The sequence below is a fragment of the Telmatherina bonti genome (genome assembly GCF_933228915.1).
Source record: "Telmatherina bonti genome assembly, chromosome: 22".
Lineage (NCBI taxonomy): Eukaryota > Metazoa > Chordata > Actinopteri > Atheriniformes > Telmatherinidae > Telmatherina > Telmatherina bonti.
The window spans coordinates 32,921,435-32,947,508 of record NC_136631.1 but is presented as its reverse complement, the minus strand read 5'-3'; the positions used below and the strand labels follow the sequence as shown (position 1 = coordinate 32,947,508).

General features: G+C 39.0%; 1 protein-coding gene across 1 annotated transcript in view; it reads right to left on the bottom strand.

Annotated features, from left to right (window-relative positions):
* The window catches only part of slc4a11 (solute carrier family 4 member 11), a gene marked incomplete at its 5' end in the record, with an annotated part of 161,488 nt that overhangs the window by 25,048 nt on the left and 110,366 nt on the right, over window positions 1–26,074 (bottom strand). The window contains 7 exons of the mRNA XM_079262670.1: window positions 283–415; window positions 1,950–2,063; window positions 3,372–3,497; window positions 4,408–4,492; window positions 10,767–10,976; window positions 21,705–21,828; window positions 22,675–22,756. Of these exons, the coding sequence (XP_079118796.1) occupies window positions 283–415; window positions 1,950–2,063; window positions 3,372–3,497; window positions 4,408–4,492; window positions 10,767–10,976; window positions 21,705–21,828; window positions 22,675–22,756 (874 nt within the window). The remainder of the gene's footprint in view (window positions 1–282; window positions 416–1,949; window positions 2,064–3,371; window positions 3,498–4,407; window positions 4,493–10,766; window positions 10,977–21,704; window positions 21,829–22,674; window positions 22,757–26,074) is intronic.

Sequence of the window (26,074 nt, the reverse complement as noted above, 5' to 3'; positions counted from 1 at the left end):
TTCAGGAATGCAGGAGCCACACTGACAGCTGATTAAAAAGTTAACGTAGAGCCCTGCAAACAACAAAGACTGTACTTTACTGTTCAGGCGACACTAGAAAGGACACTTAAAGGCAACATCTGCAGGATTTTTATGACGGTGAAGGTTGATTTTTTTTATGCAGACACAGTCAGAGACATACAAGTTAAAATATCCTGTTTCACAATATTTTTTATAAAAATTGTACTGGAATAAAAAACAAAGTACAATAAATTCCAATGTGCTTTTGGATCAAAGAATTACCTTTTGAAGAGCTTCATTAGCAGGCTAACATTAAAGATCCCTCCGAGGATGAGGAAGAGGCAATTCCACAGACCGATGCAGGCATAGAACGCTGGGAAATCCAGGTTGTAGTCGTCGCAGATTCCTCGGATCACTACGGGAAAGGTTGCACAAGACGCAAAACATGAACACAGTGTGAGTTGTGAAAAATGTCCGTTACGTAATCTGGTTGTGAGATCAGATTAAAGAAAGGTGGATAATCAAAAGTCACCACAAGCCAATCAGTAGCTGCATTTGTTAAATTTCGTTTGCAAAATAAAAGCGATATTTGTAAGTTTGACAAATAACTTTGATTTTCGAATGTTTCCATTGATCAGTGTTTAGCGCATTAGCATCAGAAAATTATGGCTTATGCCAGGTAGCCACGTAGTGTTATTTTGGGGTTTTCTATTTGCTCTGGAGAAATTACTTTGGATTTTTGAAGCTTTTCTTCCTCATTTTCTTTTCTAAAACTCTGAAATTCGCTGTTGTTTTTCCCACACCACGCCATCTTTACTGGATATAAACTGCTCACGACCCCAACGACACGTAAATGTGAAAAAAGTGTTTCCATTACACTTTAGTGATATGTTTCTATATTAAAACGTCTGAAAAACCACCTTATGAGAACGTAAAAAAGCGTTTTTAGTGATATTTTTTAAAATGTAAATGTTTCCATTCGCATATTTTTATGCTGATATTTAGTTTTTGCACAATTCTAGGTGTCATAGAAATGCACCAAATGAACATGAGTGGAAAACAATCTGGAGGACGCAACCAATCAGATATAAACACAGCAATAAGGAAAGGTATTGATCATCTTTATGCACTCTACAAACAGAATTCAGAACAATAAAAATTCGACTTATAAATTGATGACAGATTATGTTTTACAGAAAGCGATTTAAACACAAACATGCACAGCACAAAGAGGAAAAAAAGTGCATGTTATTCCAACATATGAAGGACAAAAGAAATGTAACCGGTTAAGCGAAACCATAAGTATTTAGCTGTAATGTTGAGCAGATTTCTTTACAGATGAGTTACATCTCTACAAACAAGCCATTGTTCTGCTCAGACAGGCTTCTAAAGCTGTGCTCCAATTATCCCCACGAGAACTTACCGAGCACATTTCTAACCTATTTACTTCAAAGATCATCGCACCGCAAAGCCAGCAAACAGCCTTGGTATTAAAACTACATCTTGGCATCAAAGTCTCTGCTTTTTCTTCATGTGCAGTTCTGAAGCGCACAGCCTTCAAGATCATTTAAATTCCAACCAGCAAAACACTGCCGTCGGGCGAAAAAACAAAAACAAAAACATACAGTTTATGTGCTGTGATTCTCTAAAGCCAGTACAAAGTTTACGCGCTCCTGTGAAACAGTTTCTTATGTAACATCAGCTGGTGACGAGATAAAAATCCTGCTTCTCGTCTCCTCTTTACAAGTTTCTTTACCATGTTTTACTCAGAAACTGCAGTTGTGGGAAAGTACATGAGATGTGTTTTCAGCTGCAGCTCTGCACGGTTGGATGCTCACTTTTCTTGATTTTTGGCGTAATCTTCTTAGTGCTCCACCCACCCCTCCCCCACTAAGACTGCTTTGAGCAGCAACGTAGTGGTCAGGCTGAATTAAAGGGGGAAAGCCTACCGCTGATGTAGATAGCAAGAGGAGCGGTGGTGAGAGGAATCACTAAAGGAGAGCCGGCGAACAGCGAGTAGATGACCCCTCCGATGCTCTGGCCAATGATAGTTTTCCGAACATCTGGGCAGGGAGTAACACACACACACACACACACACACACACACACACACACACACATATATTAGCTCAAAGTTCTGATAAATATTCATGAATACCTGTTGGGCTAATTTGCAAAGCTGAACAGAAGCTGAAGTGTCTTTCTGATTCGCTGTCAAGATTGTGGATTTTATCGTTAGAAAATAATCCAGTTTTTCTTTAACATTACACCTGCAGTCATTTTTCTCCTTTTAATTAAAAGTCCAACGTCTAGTGGCCACAGTGTGTGGAACTATAATTCATTATTATAGATGCATGTGTGTTTTCAGGTTTAAAGCTGTGATTTTGTCAGCAGTGTGATTTATTTTTACTACTACACCACCATCACTATAATTATTATCATCAACCTGTAACGATAAAGGAAAAGACAGAAGTGGTTACCCAAACATGGAATAAAACCTTGGCAAAATAAATGTTAGTTTCTATATTAGTCTCATTTATTTTTTGTTTATGTTTTGGAGAAGTTATGTAAAAAAGAGGAAGTTTCTACAAGATTTTCTTCTCTCTTCTTCTTTTCATTTTTATATCTGGATTATCTTTTGCCATTTTTGTGATTTTCTTTCAAGAATGAGTGACCTAAATGAAAGAAAATAACTAAACTTAAAGAAAAAACAAACTAGAAATAGCAGGTATTAATATGACTTAGAAGGATGAAAAAAAGTTTAAAAAAAGATACATAATTTTTTTTTTCATTTAATAATGGAAGAAATAAAAACCCAGTGTAGGTATAGTACAACAGTAAAATAAAATAAATAAATAAATAAAAACAAATAATAATGATTAAATAATTATGAAAATAAGATGAAATGAGACATGAAATAGTCATATTATAATATAAACAAATGTGTTTATACACTACTAACAAGTGTTTGGGCGCATAAACCATGTTATGAAACCAGAGGTAAAGAAAAATACTTTCCTAACCCGAAAAACTTCTGTGCTTTTAGGAGAAGAACTGGACTCAACGCCCATCTTTAAGTTGCACCGACACAATTTTACAACTCTGCGTGCAGATATATCAGACATAAAACACTAAACTGCATCTGCCACCCCGTTATGCATTTATTTGAATGAGACAAAACAAGACCAGTCTAATAGTCAAAAATCTACATTTTCTCTTTATAAATCTCAATGTCAAAATTATGGTTATTTGTTAAAGCTGTTTTTTACCTAACTAATCATGAAAAGAAAACAAATAATAATAATCAACAAAAATACTTTTTTATCCCAAGTGTGAGAAAAGTGTGTCAACATTTAGGTGCGTGCTCATACCGATCTCGCCACGGGTGCTCTCATCATTGAGGGAGCCGAAAGCAATTGCAGGGAGGAGGATGGCAATGTAGAGGAAGATGGCCGTGGTCATGTACTTCAGCAGGGTTTTATTACTGCCAACTATACCTGAGGGGAGACAGACACAAACACATGAGTCATATGCAGCTCCTAATGAAGCGGAGGAGGTTCAGCACTCTAATTTAAAAATGACAAAAACATTAGCAGAACTCATCGTTCAGTAAGCAACTCTGCGTCGGGCTTACCCCACTAACTGGTCCTTTCAAAACATCAGTCATTTGGTTTGGTTTTGTGTAATCTATCATTGTGTAAGAGCAGCTAACCAAATGATGGATAACTCATTTTGGAATAAAACTCTTTATTTGGGCTCTAATGTGATTTTGGTCTTGCGACCTTCATAAGACGATAATTATCTGATTAAACTCACATGTCAGAATTATCTTTATTCTGTTACAGCACAATGAATGCAGTTGAGGATTATACAAAGAGAAGGCCTGACAGAGAGGCTGAACAGGATCATTCAGCCAGAAAACTGAAGTCTGTCACTCTGCTCTTTGCCTTTGATCATTTGTTTGTCATTAAACAGATCCACTGAATGCACTAAACTAACACTATTCAGCATTTTTCACCTGTTAATACAACAAACAGCAGAGGTCAAGCTGCGTGTGCTCATACATTTGCTTTCAGACAGAAATCCCTTCACACATTTTGAAGAGAAACAGTGATTTGATGACACAATAAAAGCGCCAGCCTACTGCGACCGTGATAGCAACGTATGGAGCAATGCCTGTGGTAGATGAGTTGGGAAATTACAATAATAGTGGACATAAGGAAATGTATGGGAGCAGCAAGACATTTGAGACGGTCGCTTTAGCGAGATGTGAGACCCTGGTTGTGACACAGATGCAGCACAGATGTATGTGAGGGTGAAAGATAAATGAGGAGCTGCCAGCGGCACCCCGGTGAGACATAATAAGGAAGATGATTCACTTTCACTACAAGTCCATGTCCAGCCTACCATCTGTGAAGTCAGAGGGGTAGAAAGGCAGTCTGCGGCACAAGTCCTCATAAATCCCCCGGCCAGCTTTGAAGAAATCTTGACACTGTGGAGAGAAAGATAAAGGTTTTCTACAAGGTCACATTGAGGCGAGATCCAAACTTTGTCACCTGATGTGAAGGCGAGAAGAAGACACACCTCATCGTTTTGGGTTTCAGGTGTTAACTCTGCGGGGTGCTTTTTATGCTTGTTTCACAAACTGTCACTAACATCGTGACCACTTCATGAGGAGGTTACATCTGCTGCGATACATGGCGCTATCTCTGAACCAGGGGCAGAGCTAGAGGGGGGGCCAGGGTGGCACTGGCCATGTCTGAAATATGATTGGACATCCCAGGTGTCACCTCAGGTGATAGAGCATAGCAGGAAGATGGCACAAAGTCTTTCCAGACTACACCAGTTTGGAGTAAATTTTAAAGTAGTTGTCATTTAAAAACAGCGACATGAGGCTTCGCATTTCCAGATTAAATTTTATTTTCAGTGCAAGTACAATCGCTACTGTTATGTGAGGCTATTAATCTACTGCTAGCATGAAGCTATGTAGCAGCGATCTACTTATATGGTAGCCCAATATTAGTTTAATTAGACACCATCTCATGTTTAGTTTTCAGCGCATGTATTTCAGGATTATAACAAATTGAATCAAGATTTTAATATTGGAGCTGAAAATAAACTATAAAGATGCTCAGAGAGTTCTTCAGTATCCATTTTACATAATGCTGACTAAGCTAGCACTAGCAAGGGTGCTAGTTTATTTCAAAGTAGCTACGATGTGGAGAAATATCTCGTAACTAGTTTGATTTTGTACAGAAAGATAAAAAAATGAAGAGAAAGGGAAATATTTCAGACTTTTTTGTTAAGAGGACACAAATCAGGGCAATACAGATCCCAACGTAGAGCTACACTGCAAAAACTGAAATCTAAGTAAGATGGCACAAAATCTTAAATTGTGTACACATATGCTCATTTTTTTAAAAAGGTAAGATAATTCTTAGTTTTTATGCCAGAGAATTCCTCTTGTTTTAAGAGTATTTTTACTTGTTTTGGGAAGTCCTGACAAGCCAAATTTTCTTGTTCTGTTGGCAGATAATTGATCTTATTTTTAGCAACATTTATCTAATTTTTGTATATTTTTTTCTTGTTTTTTAAGGCTGAGTTTTTGCAGTGTAGTTGTGAAAGTCATTGTGGCCAGACACAAGGACAGAGTCTTCCCCCACCAGACGGTAAACCCGAGCTGCTAGGGCAGGGTGGGCCACTCCAATTCTTGAGAGCAGCAGTCCTGCAAGTGTTGCTGCAACACATCTTTTTCACATCAATGGGTAATTAGCAGAGTTGTGCAGAGTTTGATGTCCATCTGTGTATAAGTTTGCTGATTAAGTCTGATGCGAGTAATGTGTGCCGCAGTGAGGAAACTCCTAACGCTAGCAGAAGGGGGGGCGGTCAAGTACTAAAATTGGCCACCCCTGTGATAGGTGGAAAAGACGTTGACCCCCTCCTACATCAAGCAACAAAGGCTGTGCGGCAAAACAACCAACGTAACTTTCTTTGGACCTTTTGAAAGTGTTGTATTACTGTAAAGATGTTTTATTTCTCATATCTCTGACTACACTAGTGTATATGAGGGTGTTATCATTTCCTTTCTTACTATATGACCCCCTTATGAAGTCTTTTGGTGACCATTTGGTCACCACATGTATAAAAGTCAAGCTCTGCACTGATCCATTTTATGGCTCCACGCCGACGGAAACAACATCCCCGTATCTTTAAACAATAACGTCAGTAAAAGTTGAAGAACTGTGAAAATGAAAGTGCAGTCAGAAAATACATTGGCTGCTGGGATGAAAGTGTCATAGGGACCGCCCCAGGAAAGGAAGTGCCCTCTGCTGCACAGAAGAGCTTCATTAGAGTTACCAGTCTTAGTAATGACCAATTAACACAACCTCAAATTAGAGACAAAGCACTTCATGTTGTTGATATATTTAACATCAGCTCAAAGACTCCATTAACTGCTGGAATAAATTCTTCATGATTGAATAGCTTTGAAGAAACATCTAATGACTGAGAGAAAGAAGAAGGATGGAACCGCGTCGGAAAAGAAAGGAAGGACGTAGAGGACATGCCGTACGATGTGAAGATGGGAAATGGATATGGACTCTCCATATTTGCCACCGTCTTTATTTCCAGAGTGAATTTTCACAACAATCAGGAACCAGTTTAATTTACGACCATCTTAAGTCATCACAGACAAAAACTTTCTACATCTAAAGAGCTGCGATCAAACTTTACACATATTTCTGTTTATTTTTTCAGTATATGTTTCACGGAAAAGCTTTAAAACTACCAAACACTCAAAGAATTTAAAGCATTGAAACTCTTTAAATTGTAGTTTGATTACTTAATGTCACTGTTTTAGGCTAAAAATCTCCCATTAAGTCAAATGGGACAAGAAAACCCTTAATGGCTTTTTATTCAAATAGCTATTTACATTATGTAATATTAGGGATGAGTTTTCGTGATAAAAGCTGGAGTGTACAATGTTTTCCGAGAGTCAGAAAAAGTCTGAATTTGAAAAAACAAACAAACAAAACATAGGTGAGAAAGTCCTTTCTGTTCTCAGAATATCAGCAGCAGTATCAAAATAACAAAACAAATTTTGGATTAACGACGCTGCTAAACATTAAATTAAGAAATAAATATTTCAGATTTATTTACACCATAATAAAGTGACGATAAATCAAATGCACTCTGACCTTGTGCGTGAGTGTGAGTGTCATCGAGCATGTCTGATGTTCAGAAATCATCAAGCTGTCAATCAAAGCGGACGATCAATCTCTTATTTAAGATCTGTGATTGGCTGGAAGTTAAATGGGTGGGCCTGTTCTTGTTTTCCACCTGCATGTGTGGAAAGAGGGCTGACTGAGTGGACATGGAGCAGATGTTTCCTGGTGTGGTCCTCCTACTACTAAGCTATCAATAGATCTCACTTTGCCAGTCAGAATGCAACAGTATCCTTACCTGTAAAGATGCATCGACTGTGACTGTAACGGATTGTTAGCCCAGTTTTTAGTACCCACTCCCAAGACATGGTGCATTATGTGCAGTGCATGAAGTGCGTGGTGGAAGTGGCATTCTTCACTCAGAGGCATTACACTTGTAAATGACTAAACACACACGTGCTTATCAGATAAGTGAATAATACCCTTGTCGATGAACACAGTTTTTCTCAGATTTCTGTGTTGCTCTTTGACATTTTGCCCACTCAGTCCGCCTTATTCTTAGTAATTTCCAAAAAAAGTCTAAGTTCCCTGAGGCCACGTCCAGCTCTAAATGCTGGCATTCTCTGCTCTCTGCTGCGGACAATGGCACATTTACATGGAAAGTGGCCCATTTGATGATTCACTTTAGGTACTGGTGATTCCACATGGGGGCTCTCTGAAAGATCATTTGAGTCATTGGCATTAATGAGGTAGCCCTCAAATAAATTGTGTAATCCCAAACAGAGCACGCAGAGCAGCATGGTTGGATTTAGCTGCTCATTTCTTACAATCCTGTGTGATGAAGAATGACAGAGAGATGACGGCAACAGTGACGGATGGAAGATTTAAGGTATTTTTAGTGAGTTCATGAGAGGGACATTTGGGAAAGAAGCATGTGATTTAAGAGGAGACATAAAGAGGTTGAGCGTCCAGGTTACACCAGGCGGGGAGTGAATCTCAAGTCCTGATTAAGCTTATTAAATGATCCAATTAGCATGTGTTTAATTTCCTCATTGAACATGTCCTTACACGGTTAGATGGAAATGAGCTGAGCAGGAAAATCTCCTGGGAAAATCATTCCTGCCTCATTTGTCATCTTAAAAAGTTTTGATGGTGTTTTTGCAGAACAAAGCAGTTTAACGTAAACAAGACAAAAACAAACAATGGCATCAACGTTTCTTTCCTCTTGGAGCAAGCTGGCTACTTTTATGAAGCCACACATGCCTGTTCAACCATTAAACCCCTATACATCATGAAATCATTTATTATTACAAGAGTGTCTGAGAGAGTGTGTGTGTGTGTGTGTGTGTGTGTGTGTGTGTGTGTGTGTGTGTGTGTGGGGGGGCCCTGATCACCAGCGTTTGGCTCAGGTTTGATAAACAAAAGTCTCAGAGAGGAATTACTGTCCACCTGTTTACCATTCATTCTGAATGGTGACTGGAGTGAGACAATGGAAAGGAGAAACATAAAAACGCAGCATCCTTTGTATTCTTTCTTTAAGTACAGGAAGGCGATTGGTGTTTGGGTGGTCTGATGTTAGTTTTGGATGTGGAGAGAGGAAGAGGCTTTTTGTTTGATTTCATCATCGTCTGCTTGCTGTTAATTCTACCTGCTCCAACTAACTCCACTAAAATTCCTCTTCCACCTTTTCCTCCGTTTGTCATTCTCTAAATATTCCTGCCGATCTCCTTGGCTGGCTGCCGCTGAGCTTTTCAAGCCCCGGGATAAACACCTAGCAAAATCCCTCGCTTTAACAAAAAAAACCACATGTCTGGGAGCCATGGCCTGTCAAGGCAACATTAGGAGGTGATGGGGGGTCCGTGACATTGAGTAAAGCTTCTTTGGCAGCGTGCTGATCAAATGTGTGTGTGTGCATGCGTGCGTGCGTGCAAGTGTAGCTAAAGGGTGGGAGGAATCTGACAGGACTGTGAGAGATGTAAGGTCATTTACCCACTGAGGAGGCCTGGCAGAAGTTGATGCTGATTGATTAGGGAGAGAGAAAAGATGGAGGACTCGAGCCGTTCGACCAGGAAGGAGAGGAAGAGCGGTAATTATAGGGATTTAAGAAAGGAGAGCAAGAGGTAGAGAGGAATAAAAAAAAAAAAATTGTCTTGACAGTGGAGAAAAGCGACGATGATGTTAAAGTTAGTGAGGGATATGAGAATAAGAAGGAAATGCTTCAACTGTAACATGAGGAGGAAACTAGCACAATGTTAAGATATATAGAAATGGGCTGAACAAGAACCAGAACCTGTGATGCACACTTTTCAATACCAGTTACTAACAAAAAGCTCCTAAAGAAGTGTTGGGCCTTGACCATTATACCTTTAATGGGACCTTAGATTATAGAAGTGCACAAAGTTGGGAACGGCTTCTGTATACTCAGAAAATAAAATATTTATTTGTAACAGAAGAGTTATAAAAGTTATAAACTGTACATAACAGCCCACACAGGTACAACGCTGGCATTTATAAGGGTACAAACTACGGTACAGTAGCGATACTGTACAGGCTACCACTCCAGAGACGAGCTTTAGTAACTCTGAAAATATAATTAGCTGTTTTATTTTCTGAACATGTAAATCAAAAATAGAGGAAATGTCCACAAATGTAAGAAATTCAGAGAAAATTAGCATCATGTAGAGGTTCAATGAGCAATCCTAAAAAAGGGTTTAAACAAACAAACAAAAGACAACAACAACAACAAAACCCCCCCCAAAATTCCTGAAACACGACTGCAAAATTCTCCAAAATGTTATGGGACAAAAGAAAAACAATAAATGAGACTGACATCAATGTGTCGACAACATATTTAAAGACTACACAGGACAGCAATCATTAACCTGCAGCCGAGGAGAGGTTGGGCGTTACAACAAAACAAAAGCCGCGTTTCTGTGTCGACCATTGTTTTACACCTAGAGAAAGTAAAAAAGGTGCATGGAGGCCGTAAGAACCTAAAATAATTACCGATTATGAACACAGCATGCTGAGAAGAAGAAGGGATGGAAAGTAGACATTATAGAAAGACTTTAAAACCGACTTGATGAAGATGAAAATGTTCTGACCAACCAGCTGTTCCAGTTTGGGCTGATGTGGAGTAAAAATATGAGCCCCATGACCATATTTCTAGAAATAAATTATTTTCCTCTTGTGGATGTCCACTGCAATTATTGAAAATGTTTTCTTTTCCCCTCAAGGTTGGCTTATGGTTCAGACAGCTACTAGAAGTATAGAAAATAAATAAACTGTTTTGGAAAGGTTCAAATCAGATTGTTGACCTCAATCCACCTGAAATACTGTTGTACAACCTGGAGGCTGTTCTAGAAAGACTATTAATGATCTGAAATAGTCCTGTAGAAAGAAACGATCCAAACTTTCTCCTCGTTGTTTTGTTCAGGGAGTGACTGAAAGAAGCTGCTCCTTTTGCAAAGTTCTGTAAATTTTTGCCTTTTTCAGCCAAATCTGTGACAGAACATTTGATGTCCTCCATATAGTCATGAAAATCAGACCTTGTACTATGAGTCAATACTTCAGAATATCCTAAAAATGGTTATAGAGTCCTACCTTGAGAGGTTTGTGACCACGAGGGTCGGTCTCCTCCTTCCCCAGAGCAGTGGGCTGCTGGTTGGCTGCTGTAAGCTGGTGCATCTGGAACACCAAAGCCTCTTTAAACTCCTCCTGTGTCTTAGTTTCCAGGAGCTTCTGCCTGAAGGAGATGTCAGAGAAGAGGGTGGCAAAGGTCCTTCCCAGCTCCATCGCTGTCTTGGTACTTTTCTGTGAAAGACATGGACGTTTTTGAACATTTACATAATGATTGACTAATAAAAGTGATTCTTGAAGCCATTAAAAAACCTAAGATCACAATATGAAAGAACCTGTGATAAACAGCATTTTTAACTAATAAACGCACTATGTAACTTTTAGGCCTTACAACTCCACGTTCCAGACTTGTTCGATGACACGGTGAAATCTATCGTGCATTTCTGCAGCCGTTGCTACCCAGCAGTGTCTACATAATTTTTACATCTGGGAGACGACATGACGTTGCGGCAAAATTTCATGGTATAATAAGGAACTGACTGTTTTGAACAAACAATGTCACTGATTAGGAAAAGAAACACAAGAAGATTAAAAGAGAGGAAGGGAGAAGACAATAGTCATTGGCGATGGGTACATGGTGTTTTTTTAATTCGGAATTAATAATTCGAAATCATGTGTTCTCTTACAAGTTTACATGAAAATAATAATTACAAATGAAGGTTTACATGAAACATGTCCTTACTTAATTCCTCTTTAGAGCGGCGAGTTGGGAAGGGTTCTTGGAAAGAGGGTGCATGAGGTATGACCTATACCGAAAATAAACAAAGTTGTCCCCCTGCTTCTCGTCTTTTCAGTAGTATCTTGAAAAAACTACATAAAAAATACCAATACTACTTCACTTTTTGCAGCAACTGAGAAGGAGAAGAAAGATAGACCACCAAACACGGGAGGCAAAACAACGTGCGTTATCGGGACAGGACGAGGTAACGAGCATGTGCAGAACGACTGAAATTAACTTAGAGCGGAATTAATGTTTACATGATAGAGGAATTAAATAGTTTGTTCATTAAAATGCGAATAAACCAGCTATTTACATCGGAATTTAGTTTAATTCCGAAAAGAAATTAGCATTAGGAATTAAGTGTTTATATGGTCATTTTTCATCAGTTTAAAGCGGAATTCACTTTTATTTGGAATAAAACAGGAATTAAAGCTCCCATGTAAACTTAGCAAATGTAAGATCATCTTTTGCTCGCTGGAGAGAGCCAACAGGTCAGTTAGGATACAAGATGGAGGCCGGATTAGCCGTTGACGGGGGGCGCGTGATGGGAAAATGGCATATGTTCTGCAGTGTCTTAAATGCATATAACTCCTACTACATGTCAACTACAGTAAATCATGTCTGATATAATGAAGGAGTTCATTAAAACTAGTTAAAACCCCTTAAAATGTGAATTTGTTAGGTTTGGAACTGATTTGGTGTAATGAGGGTGTCAATAAATTCCACATCTGCCACAAGTCGAAGTGCAGCAGAGTGATAATAACATCGTCCTGGCAGACTCCAAGTCAGCACAGTGCCAGGGAAGCCTTGTCTGCCAGGTGGTGATGATACTAACATAGTTGTGCTTAGTGTGAACCAGCAGCTGCAGTAAACAGCAAAACTAAATCCTTTAAGCTTTCTGAAAGTGGTAACCAGAGCTGAAGGAGCTGAGAGAAATGATCCTGATGAATCTGAAGGCTCCTTCTGTGTAAAGGAACGCCATACAACACCTTCTGTCAGGTTTACAAGGAATTCTTAAAGGAATATGCAATCAAAACTGTCACTCTTAAGGATCAAATACTTATCTATTACATTCTCTCAACATTTCTGTTTTGATCACATAGACAGCAGCTGCAGACTGTGTATTTGCACCACAGCAGACAACATCTAACAAAGAAGACAGAACTTTTATTAGCAAGCAGAGACTCGGAAAAAAAGCAAATACTAACTTATGCAAGTGTTTGCATTTAGTGGTGTGTTAAGATGCTAAATGCTAACTAACATTTGCAGGTGTTAGCATTTAGTGGCATGTAAAGATGCTAAATGCTAACTAACATATGCAGGTGTTAGCATTTAGCGGCGTGTTAAGATGCTAAATGTTAAGTGACATATGCAGGTGTTAGCATTTAGTGCCATGTTAAGATGCTAAATGCTAACTAACATATGCAGGTGTTAGCATTTAGTGGCGTGTTAAGATGCTACATGCTAACTAACATATGCAGGTGTTAGCATTTAGTGGCGTGGTAAGATAAATGCTATCTAACATTTGCAGGTGTTAGCATTTAATGGCATGTTAAGATGCTAAATGCTAACTAACATATGCAGGTGTTAGCATTTAGCGGCGTGTTAAAATGCTAAATGCTAACTAACATATGCAGGTGTGAGCATTTAGCAGTGTGTTAAGATGCTACATGCTAACTAACATATGCAGGTGTTAGCATTTAGTGGCGTGTTAAGATGCTACATGCTAACTAACATATGCAGGTGTTAGCATTTAGTGGCGTGGTAAGATAAATGCTAACTAACATTTGCAGGTGTTAGCATTTAATGGCATGTTAAGATGCTAAATGCTAACTAACATATGCAGGTGTTAGCATTTAGTGGCGTGTTAAGATGCTACATGCTAACTAACATATGCAGGTGTTAGCATTTAGTGGCGTGGTAAGATAAATGCTATCTAACATTTGCAGGTGTTAGCATTTAATGGCATGTTAAGATGCTAAATGCTAACTAACATATGCAGGTGTTAGCATTTAGCGGCGTGTTAAAATGCTAAATGCTAACTAACATATGCAGGTGTTAGCATTTAGCGCCATGTAAAGATGCTAAATGCTAACTAACATATGCAGGTGTGAGCATTTAGTGGTGTGTTAAGATGCTAAATGCTAACTAACATATGCAGGTGTTAGCATTTAGTGGCGTGTTAAAATGCTATATGCTAACTAACATGTGCAGGTGTTAGCATTTAGTGGCGTGTTAAGATGCTAAATGCTAAGTGACATATGCAGGTGTTAGCATTTAGTGGCATGTTAAGATGCTACATGCTAACTAACATATGCAGGTGTTAGCATTTAGTGCCATGTTAAGATGCTAAATGCTAACTAACATATGCAGGTGTTAGCATTTAGCGGCGTGTTAAAATGCTAAATGCTAACTAACATATGCAGGTGTTAGCATTTAGCAGTGTGTTAAGATGCTAAATGCTAACTAACATATGCAGGTGTTAGCATTTAGTGGCGTGTTAAGATGCTACATGCTAACTAACAAATGCAGGTGTTAGCATTTAGTGGCGTGGTAAGATAAATGCTATCTAACATTTGCAGGTGTTAGCATTTAATGGCATGTTAAGATGCTAAATGCTAACTAACATATGCAGGTGTTAGCATTTAGCGGCGTGTTAAAATGCTAAATGCTAACTAACATATGCAGGTGTTAGCATTTAGCGCCATGTAAAGATGCTAAATGCTAACTAACATATGCAGGTGTGAGCATTTAGTGGTGTGTTAAGATGCTAAATGCTAACTAACATATGCAGGTGTTAGCATTTAGTGGCGTGTTAAGATGCTAAATGCTAAGTGACATATGCAGGTGTTAGCATTTAGTGGCATGTTAAGATGCTACATGCTAACTAACATATGCAGGTGTTAGCATTTAGTGGCGTGTTAAGATGCTACATGCTAACTAACATATGCAGGTGTTAGCATTTAGTGGCGTGTTAAGATGCTACATGCTAACTAACATATGCAGGTGTTAGCATTTAGTGGCGTGTTAAGATGCTAAATGCTAAGTGACATATGCAGGTGTTAGCATTTAGTGGCATGTTAAGATACTAAATACTAACTAACGTATGCAGATATTTCATATATATATTTCAGGAAGATAAAATTTAAGTTAGATGTAGGGTAGTTAAGTTTAGCAAAGGAAGAGGAGCACTAATGTTTGTCCTAAAAGTTCTTTAATAAGCTAATTTAAGATCTTATTACCCAACGGGATGTTTATGATCACACATCTTTAGGGTGTAAGCATAATTTCTTTTCAATATTAACTGGCCAGTTGTTCACTCGCTTCCTGCTATATTAGAAATTTTTTCTTCTTTTTGACTAAGTGTACATTATTTGTGATTGGATGGAACAATTTGGAACAGAAACACAGTCATCAGCATCACAAAAGGTGGTGGAGGGAGAGAACTAAGTGCAGCAGACCATCATAACCTTCTGCGTTTCTTCTCCAATCAGCCAGGCAGGTCAGCCAAACACTACCCAGAAAGTATAGACAAATGCAGGGATGCCAGTGAAGTCATCTCGTATGAGAGTGCTATTCTTTTATCTGGCATATATACAGTTGTGTGAAAGGGATGAGATGGGACTCATGCTGAAGCAACAGAAATCAGAGCCAGAACCGGACTGGGATTTGGGATATCTGGTCCTCAGCTGTGTCATGCTGGATGGAAAGAGTTTGCAGATGTCATGTTTTGTTTTTATGCTGACGGTGCTCTTTTGGCAGCGGACCTTCGCTGTTTATGTTTCACTAGAGATTAATTCAGAACAAGATTTTTGATGACACTTTATAATGTTGCTAGGCAACCATCACCTTGCAAACCTTGATAGTATTTTTGCTGTCAGTCGGTGAACTGCTTAGTCCAATTAATGGTCGCGGGGATTGCACCACTCTGCACACCAGTATTTTGCTGTTTCATGTGAATTACAGCCAGCAGTTCTAAGAGGCATTTCACCCATTTTCAGACAACTTGTTAACGTCATTACAGCACAACCAACAATTATTTGCTTTTCTGTTGCGTCATGACAAACTACAAGGTGATGCAATGGCCTGTTTTACTGGTAGCTTTTTACTATTCTGTAAGTTTGTCAGTGTTGTCTTTGAGGGGATGATGGTGTCTCTGCATTCTCAAAAGTTTGCATTTGCCCCCTAGAGAATTCATAAAATTTCATATTTTGGGGGTCTCTTGAATGTTTGGGGAAAAAATCTCTGAGATTTGGTACACATATTCTGCATACCAGGATTCATGAAAACATTCCTGGAGTGATTAAATACCAACAGGAAGTTCGTCACTTGGTCTTATCTGAGTAAAGTCCTACAGATTCATTGTGCTGGGTATATACTGAAGCGATTTTTGGTTAAAGCCTAAAACGTTTTGAGATACCGGTCCCTGTAAGATCGTAAGAATGACCTGTAAGAATGACCATGAAACATGAAATTATTTCGACTCATCAACTGGCACCAAACTACACAGTGAGAGCACCATCATAGGGCAGTAGGCGAGGGCCACCAAGTTGTGAAGGCTTTCAGCACTGCTTAAAGCTTTAACTTCACTTTTCAAAACTTATAAATTGAATTTTGAGGGTTTTATATTTTAGAAATAGTCTAAAGTAAAAGTTTGGGTAGTATGATGCTTCATGTTTTGATCCCTGTTCCATCAGGATGATGTAAAAAGTTGTGATTGGAGGATTTTTAAGATGATGGTTGTGCTGTTAACAGTACTGTAAACAGTGATTCTTGCCTACCAAAATTCAAGGGAATCCATTCTTCCCTAAACTATAAGTGAACAAAATGTTAAGAGATGGACTGGCTGCAATACAAAAGCAATGCATCATTCAATTCCATTCAGTTCAGTTTTATTTGTACAGCGCCACTTCACAACAATGTCATCTCAGGGCACAATAATCATGTTTTTTTCCTGTTATTTTGCTCAAAGCAGCCAAAATAATCTATTAAACTTCACCAGTCAAGTTCAGATGTTCATTTTTCAGCCGTGACATTGAACTTTGCGGTAAAAATACAGGAAAGGTTTCTTCTCAGATCAATAATTCTTGACATATTGCAGTTTTTGTGTAGGAGTTGCTGCACTGTAACACACTGCTCAGGTTTGCTCATCTTTCTCCTGCTGTGTCTTGATTATATTACAAACTGAGGACATCACGACCCAGAAAGACTTGGTTTTCTTATAGCTGCTGTTGCTTTAAAGGGTCTTACTTTTCTATTTGGGTGACAAAAGAACAAGACAGCTGCTTAAAGTGCTGCAGAGTATTTATGAAGCCTTGATGAGATCAGCATCTCCTGGCCTGCATGGATACAGCAATATGGCCAAACATAAACTGTAGTGTTTTTAGACTTGCCATCTTTAGATGCTTTCTACGAATATATGAACATTGAAAGGTATGTTAGTGAAAACAAAGAACCTACACTCTGGCAACAATAAACCAGCATCAGTAGTTAACTTATATATTCAATACAAATGAATTATGCATATTTTAGCTTGTTTTTTGTTCTTTGATCTTGCTTAAAATATTTAAATTAATGTTTTGTTTACATCTATTTTCTCTAACTTCATCTTTATTGGAGATCAGCTCATGTTCCACTTATCAAATTTTACATTTAAGCTCCTTCAACACAAACACTGCAGTCCTGAAACATTTCCAAAAGATTGGAAGTGAGTGTGAATCTCTGTCGCATTGCTTCCAAGAGCTCTTAAAGTATTTACGGCATGTGTGCAAGCCGGCAAGAGTTTCTCCACTCTTCCTCTGAACTGTATGTTTTGTCCCACTTGCTCTTTCATATAGCGGATGCATTCATATACATGAGCCTTTCAGGGAGTCATTCTCCATGTGCCGTCATGAAAAAGCAACAATTTCCACAGCCCTGTTTGCATCATGTCGTGCACACTGTAGACGGCCGCTACATCCTCTCGGCTCTGTGTGAAGCCGCACATGGGAACGGCAAGAAAAATGTGTTCATGTGTTAAAATGATTACAAAGCATTTCCACAAAAGCATGGATCAAGTTATGAGTATTTCTTTGTGAAAATGCTTGGAGGACAGTTAAAATATTTAGGAAAGAACAAGAACTGGAACCTAAAGAAGCCAAGATTGGCTTTTCCTGCTATCATTAAATCTTTTTGCACATTATCTTTCGATTACAATGCTTGTTTTTGCTAGTTTAATTTTCTTGTTTTCTCTTCATCTTCGCCAGATTTTATTGTAACTGGTTATGATAATGACAGATCATGATACGATAGGGGTGAGAAATAAACTGTTAGTATCAGACTTTATGTGTGATATTCACTTCTGGTAGGAATCCATGACAGTAAGGTTTATGTCTGCTTATTTGTAATAGTTTTCCTGAAGTCCAATTCAAAAAGACATTTAAAAAAATGGATGAAGTTTTTAAAATTATTATTATTGTTATTATTATTATCATTATTACTTATTTATTTATTATTTATTACTTATTATTTGTTTGTTTGTGTTATGTATTTTGTTGGGTATGGGATAGTAAAACAAAACATGTTGAATTAGTGTTGCACATTTCATTGATACTTTGTGTAATAAAAAGCCCTTTAAAAGAAAAAATGGATTAAACGTGATCACACTTGCTTTCATAAATAACAAGCCAACTATACATTTTTAACAACTTATTATGCTGTTTTATATTTAAAAAAAAAAACCCAAGTCATCTGTGTTTTGCGTGTAATGTTTGATGTTGTGTTGACCTGCAGGGGGACTACAAATGAAAATTAGATAGTTTGCTAACTTTGGGAAATTTACAATTAATATTTAAACATCAAGATGATTAATGTGCATTTTCCCTTTAAATAGGAAATGGTAAACAACTTTTATTATATCAGTTTATGAAAATAATGAAACTTAACTCAATTATTCTGCTATGTAAAAGAAATAATTCTTGTTAATGTGTCACTGTAAGATGATAATTTTTAAATATGATCAAACATGGCCATCCTCTGTGTCTGTAGGAACTAGCTGCAGATTTGGCTTATTTCTCCTGTGCCTACTGGTTAACTGGAAATCAATGAAAATGCCTGTGAATCAAAGCGAAAGTCTTCGGCAGAGGGTGGAACCAAAAGAAAAACTCTAAAAAGCATCAAAGATAACTACAGGATGAGTGAATTTACATTAATTTTAATTCCAGTGAGAGTGACGAGAGTAATGTGGGTTTATAATAAATAAATGTCATTAACTTCCACTATGAAGGAGGATTCTCACAATGGAACACAGGAAAAGTACAGAAATGTGTTGATTGGTACTTTCAGGTATGTATTTGACTGCGTTAATGACAAACAGCTTGTATAAACAAAGGTCATGTCTGTTACGCACATTCACTCTGGGTACAGAGAAGAAAAAGCCACAAATGCTGTAAAGTTTGCTAAATGCTCGGTGATGGAAACAGTCCACCGACACACATGCTGGATTACATACATTTGCCAACCAAAGAATTTCCTATGATCATCATCATCATGCCCCTTCAAAGATTTTCTCCTGCAGAAGCAGTCACCATCAGGGATAATTGAGACATAATAGTACTTTATGTTTACTTGGGGCTCAGATTAATGTCCCTGAGAATGCCATTAGTGGTTTTGATTGCTGTCTGTAAGACTGGCAAGGAGAGGGCTGCAGAAACTCCAGGAAGAAGCAAAAATAAACGAGGGTTCATGGGAGAAAATGAGATTGAGACTGGCCAAACAAACAAACAGAAAACATAATGCCGTTTGCCGAGACATCCCTGATTGCCAGGATTTCTACACCCCCGCCCACCCCCACCACTGGTGAAATTGGTATGCTTGTGAGCTTGGGGGAATACAACACTAAAAGTAGGTCCACCATGAAGAAATCCCTGTTTTTCTGTAATAGAAGATTGAGGATGGGAGGGGGCTTTCCATTCGGAGCGGGGCAACGATCGGCGCCATCTGAGCACCATGGAGTGATGTGTGTCTGTGCATGCATGTGTTTGTTTGAGCTGAAAGCTTAAGATGGGGCAGTGTGGATAGAAAGGTTGAGTGGTTCAATAGGAAGGCGGAAGAATTCACGTTTTGGTGGGAGGAGGGGGGTATTGATGTTTGCTGAAGGCCCACTCTGTCTGCTACATCAAGCTCTTCCGCCCCACAGAAAACAGAAGTCATGATCCTTAAGGTCCTTCACAACTGGATGTCAAGACATTTAACAGCGCAGCAACGCTGTGTCTGTAAAAATATTTTAGTTAATTACAATAGATGTCCATAAAAGATGTTCGGAAGTCGCCTTGAAATAAAAATCAGTCCTATAAGTGCTATTTGGATAAGATAATACTTCAAAAATCACAGCTAGAACGTACCTTCAAATTTTCACACATTGTTGCCCCTAACGACGGCTCAATCAGCATCTATTTGCTTCCTGTCTCCTCTCTGAGAACTCTCCAACAAGTAAAAGTCGGCCTGATCTTGACAAGTCTTCTTTCTTGCTCTGTTTCTATTTCTCTTCTACTCTCTACAGATAATGTCTTCTTGGGTTTCTTTGCTGAATCGACCATGGTGCATCTTCCGAACAACCAGTTTGTTGATGTCCGGTTGCTGGCGTCTGATGTGGTGTAGTAAGGCAAAACTCTAATATGATGTGCCGTGCTGGAAAATAAGTTGGTAAGTGTGGTCTCAGCTTCATGACATTGCTGGACGGTGACAGCTCCAGAAGTTTAAGTAATGAATGATTAAAATCGGATTAGAAGCACAGAGTTTTAAAGTAGAAACCTTTGTCACTGCCTAACCTCAACCTAACTGTGTTGGTGGTTTTAGTCCGGCAGCTGTTCCGACCAGTCACCAAACGAGCTGAGTTTATTTCTCAGGTAAACGAGCCTGTAGGTGAAACAAAAACCTGTTCTAAATGCACAGGTACATCCAAAAACATGGCAGGACTTTTAATTTCTGGATCAGGAATTGCCACCTCTGGTCGAATGAGAGCTATTTATCGGACGGAAAAAAAAAACATGCTTTAGTCACATGTTTTAGAAAATGGATGTTCTGTTGCATTATTGTAATCCATCCAAGCATCCATCCATCCATCCATCTATCCATTTTCTTCGTCGCTTAATCCAGTTCAGGGTCATGGAAAGCTGGAGTCTATTCCAGTAATCATTGGCCTGAGGCAGGGTACACCCTGGACAGGTCGCCAGTCCATCACAGCCCTTCAGAGCTTTTGTGATTTAAAAGTTACGACCACGTCCACACAGAGACGATATGAAGTGGGACCGGTGGATTTTATTTATTTTTTTTTTTAAATCATCTGGACATTTCCTTTATGTGGTAGGGGTGTTCTGGGAGCCTAAAACCCCAAACTTGTTACACCAGATCATCAAAATCTGATACACAATATATTTTACCATATGCATATTTAGTCAATAAATAAATAAACAAAGCCAATTATGAGGCTACAACTTGTGCATTTTCCTCTGTGTACTGGGGTTTAGGGAGATCAGTAAGCAGGTGGAGCTGCAGCAGTGGAGCCCTACATGTCTATCCTGGTAACCTTGATTTTTTCTGCAATGTTTAATTCATAAAACATGCCAAGAAGCCCCACAGAGCTGATGATAATTAAAAAACAAGTAAGTCAGCCTATATGTTGTTTGACTTTGGCTTCATGAAAGGACACGCCTGAGCCAGATTGCAATGTTTATGGTGAGAATCTTGTTAATGAAAGCGTCAAACCAAGCAAGGTTTCAGCACGGGCTGGGCAGGAGGTTCATGGTTGGCAACCATTGGTCTAGAAGATAGGTGTGAAAAACTTGTCCGATCCTGCCTGAGAAGATTTGAATCACTGACAAAGTGATGACTTAATTTACAACCAAGTAACAAGCAAAGGGTTTGAATGATTTTCAAGAGATTCCTCTGTGTGTTTACATCTCCGTGGGTTCAAACAATACTCCACAAACCCGCCTTTGTTTACACGAACTGACAGATGATGTAAGAAACATCAATCGATGCAGAAAAATTTGTAATTTCAAAAGCGTGAGGCATTTTAAATCCTTTCAAGTTAAAAAATGCTGTAACATGACAGGTTGGAAGAAGCGAGCACAGGAGCATGAATAGTTACAGACAGACATTATCAGCATCGAATGATGTTGTTCGTGTTTGGCAGAGGTTACCATTTTAGATGGGGCCAGAATCAGGATGACATAGCGGACTTCACAGCAGTTCTCCCCCCAGTTCTGCGGCCTCTCCAGGCGGGAGATGCACACGTGACGCCTCTGGAGATGCTTCACATTGCAGCTGCAGCACAGAGTGAAAAGGATGAGGTTTATACAAATGTCAACGCCTCACCTCACCAGCAGTGCCCTTCATTTCCATAGATTAACCTCTTTCTCTGCAGCAACAGTTACACAGCATTCAAATGTGATGGCTGATCGCTTGCACACAGTCCACAAACATACGGCCGAGACAGTCACAAAACATGTCTGGTGTCTATTCCCACAAGGAAAACACACGGGAGCGTTTCCAACCAGACACTCATTCGTCCATCATAACACAACTATAGAATAATGAATTAGTTTTTTGACTTGACAGTTGTGTTACAAAAGATCTGCTTTAAGTAGAGGAAGGGCTTTAAAAATAGAAACATGCCAGCTCTGTCTGGTCTGAAACAGGTAACAAGCAGCAGTTTGCGTTTAAGTGAGATGTTGTAGTCCATTCATCCATGTCGATCCTCTCCCTGTGTGGACTGCCGACTTCCTCCTCTGCTCTCGTCATAATTACTCTGGCAGAGAGACGGAGCTGTGTGACTTGAATACAAATGTGTTGTTTCAGGACACTTGTTAGAATGACGAATGCTGTCCATCTTATAATGACCCTTTTATTATTATTACTTATAATGTCCATTCATAAATCAGTCAGATTAGCTAAAAAAACAACAACAACAACAAAAAAAACCAAGATACTTGTTTGGCTGCTAAAAATGAAATTTGTCATTTTAATGCAGTTGTGAAAAAACCAACTAAACTTCTGAGGGATGTTTGAGTAAAAAATGTTGCAAAAATATCATCAAAAAGTTTGAAAACAATCTAAGTACTTTTTAATCTCATGTAAAATCATGCACACAAATACACACAAAGTGCTTACAGGATGCAGAGCCAGGACTGCTGGTACTGGACTCCAGTGGCTGTGGCTGTCACTCCCTGGATCGTCTCAGACAGCAGATGAACTGGAGGTCAGAGGTCAAACACAAGTTAGCTGAACCTGACTTCACGTCCAGTTTCATCCTCACACAAGGACTTTATTGCATCAATGTTCACAGCGGCTGACTGAAACTCTGTAGCTCTAATGAAAAGACACGTTTCTTCCTACGTCGATACATCTAGAGCAGCCGAGAGCACAAACACGTCTAAAAATAAACGTGGCCCCAACTTCTATGGCTAACATAATGATGCCAGTCAAATGTGCAGCATATTCAATAGAAACCTAGCGCCTAATCTGCTCTGCCAAGCCTCTCAATATGATATCTACATCAGACGTAGTTAATGAGCCTGCCTTCTGCTTTAGACATTGATGCCAGGCTGCACAGTGTGCAAAAACCAAACCATGACAAGCTAATAAGGGTGTCCATCCAACCTTAGAAAACACCAGCGCTCACAGTGTTCACAGATTTAAAAGAAAAAAAAAAACACATTTCATTATGTTGACATGTTTACAGAGAGCAAATCATTAAACACGGGTAGCTAAGGGCATTGCTGAAACCAGCTCGTTGCTTGCTAATAAGAGGAATCTCCCTTTTGACTTCACATGCTGAGAATGATGAATTGCTGTGTTTTCAGGGGTATTTTTCAGCAGCCCTAACAATCCCTAACCCCTCAACGAAATCTAGTCGGCTTTGTCTTGCAAAAATCCTCTTCAACTCATCAGTGGTGGAAATATGACAGGGAGGAAATGTTTTGTATCTTAAGCAGCAGGGACCATCATTACCGTATCATTCAGATTTTTCCTGCCAGCTGATTTTTTTCCCCCTCTCTCTGTGTGTCTTTGTCTTTCTCTCCATCACTCTTCTTTTCTCTCCCTCTGCCATGCCATCTCATCAATAAAGTATCCTCCATTCATGCCAGAAAATGATGGGCGTCACCATGACAACAGTATCACAGTGCTCAAGGAGTGAGAGAGCCAGGAAAAGAGAATAAGAGGGGGAGACACGAGACAGGGAGAGAAACAGGAGAAGAAGGCAGATTTAAAAAAAAAAAAAAAAAAAGTAAGAAAGGAAGCAAGTATGAAAGGAAGTCTGGAAAGAAAGGAGGAAAAAGGGAAGCTGGCGTGCAGCGTGAAAGATGGAAAGAGGTGGCTTCGCCCACAATTTAAACCCATTTAAACACTCTACAGTCATGTAATAATCAGACACCATCCAATTTCTCATTGACGTCAGGGATGAGGAGAGCACAGAGAGGGAGGTAGAAAAGACAGAGAAATGCTAATGGTACAAAAGGTTAAAACATAAATAAAAGTTGGAGAAAGGATGAAAGGGAGACGGGTTACAGAAGTGAAGAAAAATGCAGAAAAAGTGAAGCAAAATATGTCAAGGTCATCTGGATTCTCCTCATCGACAAGCTCAGAGGCTGATGTCAGACCGAAACATGGAAAGCTAACAGTTAACACTGCTAGCTTCAGGCTATGGAGGATTTCTAGCAAATATTATTAAAAGTATCTGATATAATTCATTAGAGTGCCCACTAGATTACTGTTTCATATTATACAAATATAATACTGCATGATGGAGCAGAGATTTACTCAGGACACGGGTTGGTTTTTAGCCTCTGCTACTTCTTGGATGATTCATAACAACAGCTGCTCGTCCGCCATCTGTCAAACAGTGTCCAATAATGTTTATGAAAGTCAACTCTGTTCTCTTTTTTTTTTTGTTCAAATTTAACTACAATGAACTGCTAGTTTAAGAGAAATTTAAGAGAAATATGATGTAAAATTGAACTTTTGCTATAAATCAGGTAAATTTTACAGCAAATCAAAGTTTAGCCGTTAGCATATTTATTCTTAGATACAGTTTACACACTATCTGTCCAAAAAAAAAAAAAAAAAAGTTGTACTAAAATTTTGTTGGACCGCCTAAAGCTTTACTCTACATTCACTGTGGTATCATTTCAAAAAGCTGCTGCAATGTCACATGTAGGGCTGGGCAACATGACAATCCTTTGGATAATAGTAAATGTCCATGGTTTCATATGAGGCTCTATCGTTTACACCACGGTTCGATGCTTTACTGCTGTATTTTACGTCAAGATGCTGTAATACATGAACAAACATGGAGGAAGACGGTAGCAGACGTGTTTCAGAGCAGGATCATTCACTAGAAGATGACCAGCCAAATAAAACTGATGAGCTTGTTCCTAAATGAGGAGAAATTTCTGTCGCATGGATGCGGTTTGGATATAAAAAAAAGACCGATGTGGAACCGACAACAGACTAGCTCACCGTCTAAACAATGGACTCCGACACAACTACCTCATTTCAACTTCTTCTGCACAGGAATCATAATAAAGAATATAGAGTGAACGAGAAAAAGCCACAAAAGCAGCGTCAAGTGGCGGCGAAAGCGCTCGGAATAAACTCCAGACGTAAACGCTGCAACAGGCTTTTACCCGTGAAACGTCATACAGCCATAGTTACGGCAGTAGCGATCTCCTTGCCAAGCACATCTGAAAATTAACTGATGACTGACACAAAATTCCACAAACAATTTTATATTGTTATGTGTATCGTTATGGGGATATAAAATGAGCGATATCGGGATATGAGCGTTTGGTCATATCGCCCAGTCCTAGTCATAAGATTTACTTCCATCCAGTGTTACACTCATTCTTCACCAAAACCTTGTATTGATGAAGGGAGAGTCCAATATGACTACACAGATTTTCTATGGGGTTCAGGTCTGGATTTGGTGGTGGACAATCCCTGAGTGAAAATAGTGTCTCCTGTTCTTTGAACCACTTTTTTTTTTTTTTTTTTTACAATCAGAGCTTCGTAAATCTTGACATTAAATCTTGGAATGTGGCAGAGCCGTCATGGAAGATGAATAACCTGTTCAGGTATCAGCTAATCTCATTTGTTGGACATGTGGTTGACCTAAGAGCAGGTGTCAAACTCCAGTCTGCTAACTGTATAAGCCCCAAAGGCTTATACAGTTAGCATCACTTCATCTGCCTCTCTTCTTACCCTGATACTCCCATCGTTGTGGAACCGGGTACATCTGGACCACATGACCTTCTTCCATTGCTCCAGAGTCGTATCTTTATACTTCCTACCAAACTGAAGCCTCACTAATTTTCTTATGGCTACACAGCTGTCCAGCCTCAATCCACTTGGTTTCCTTCAAACTGTTAATGCAGTAAGGTTCTTACCTTCACTGTTAAACATAGCACTGAGTTTTACTACTGTTTTTCTTCACTCTGACTTACTATGAGTTAAATAGATCAGAGTTTTAGTACTTTCTGCATCGCTTTAGATATTTTCTCTGCTTGATGCC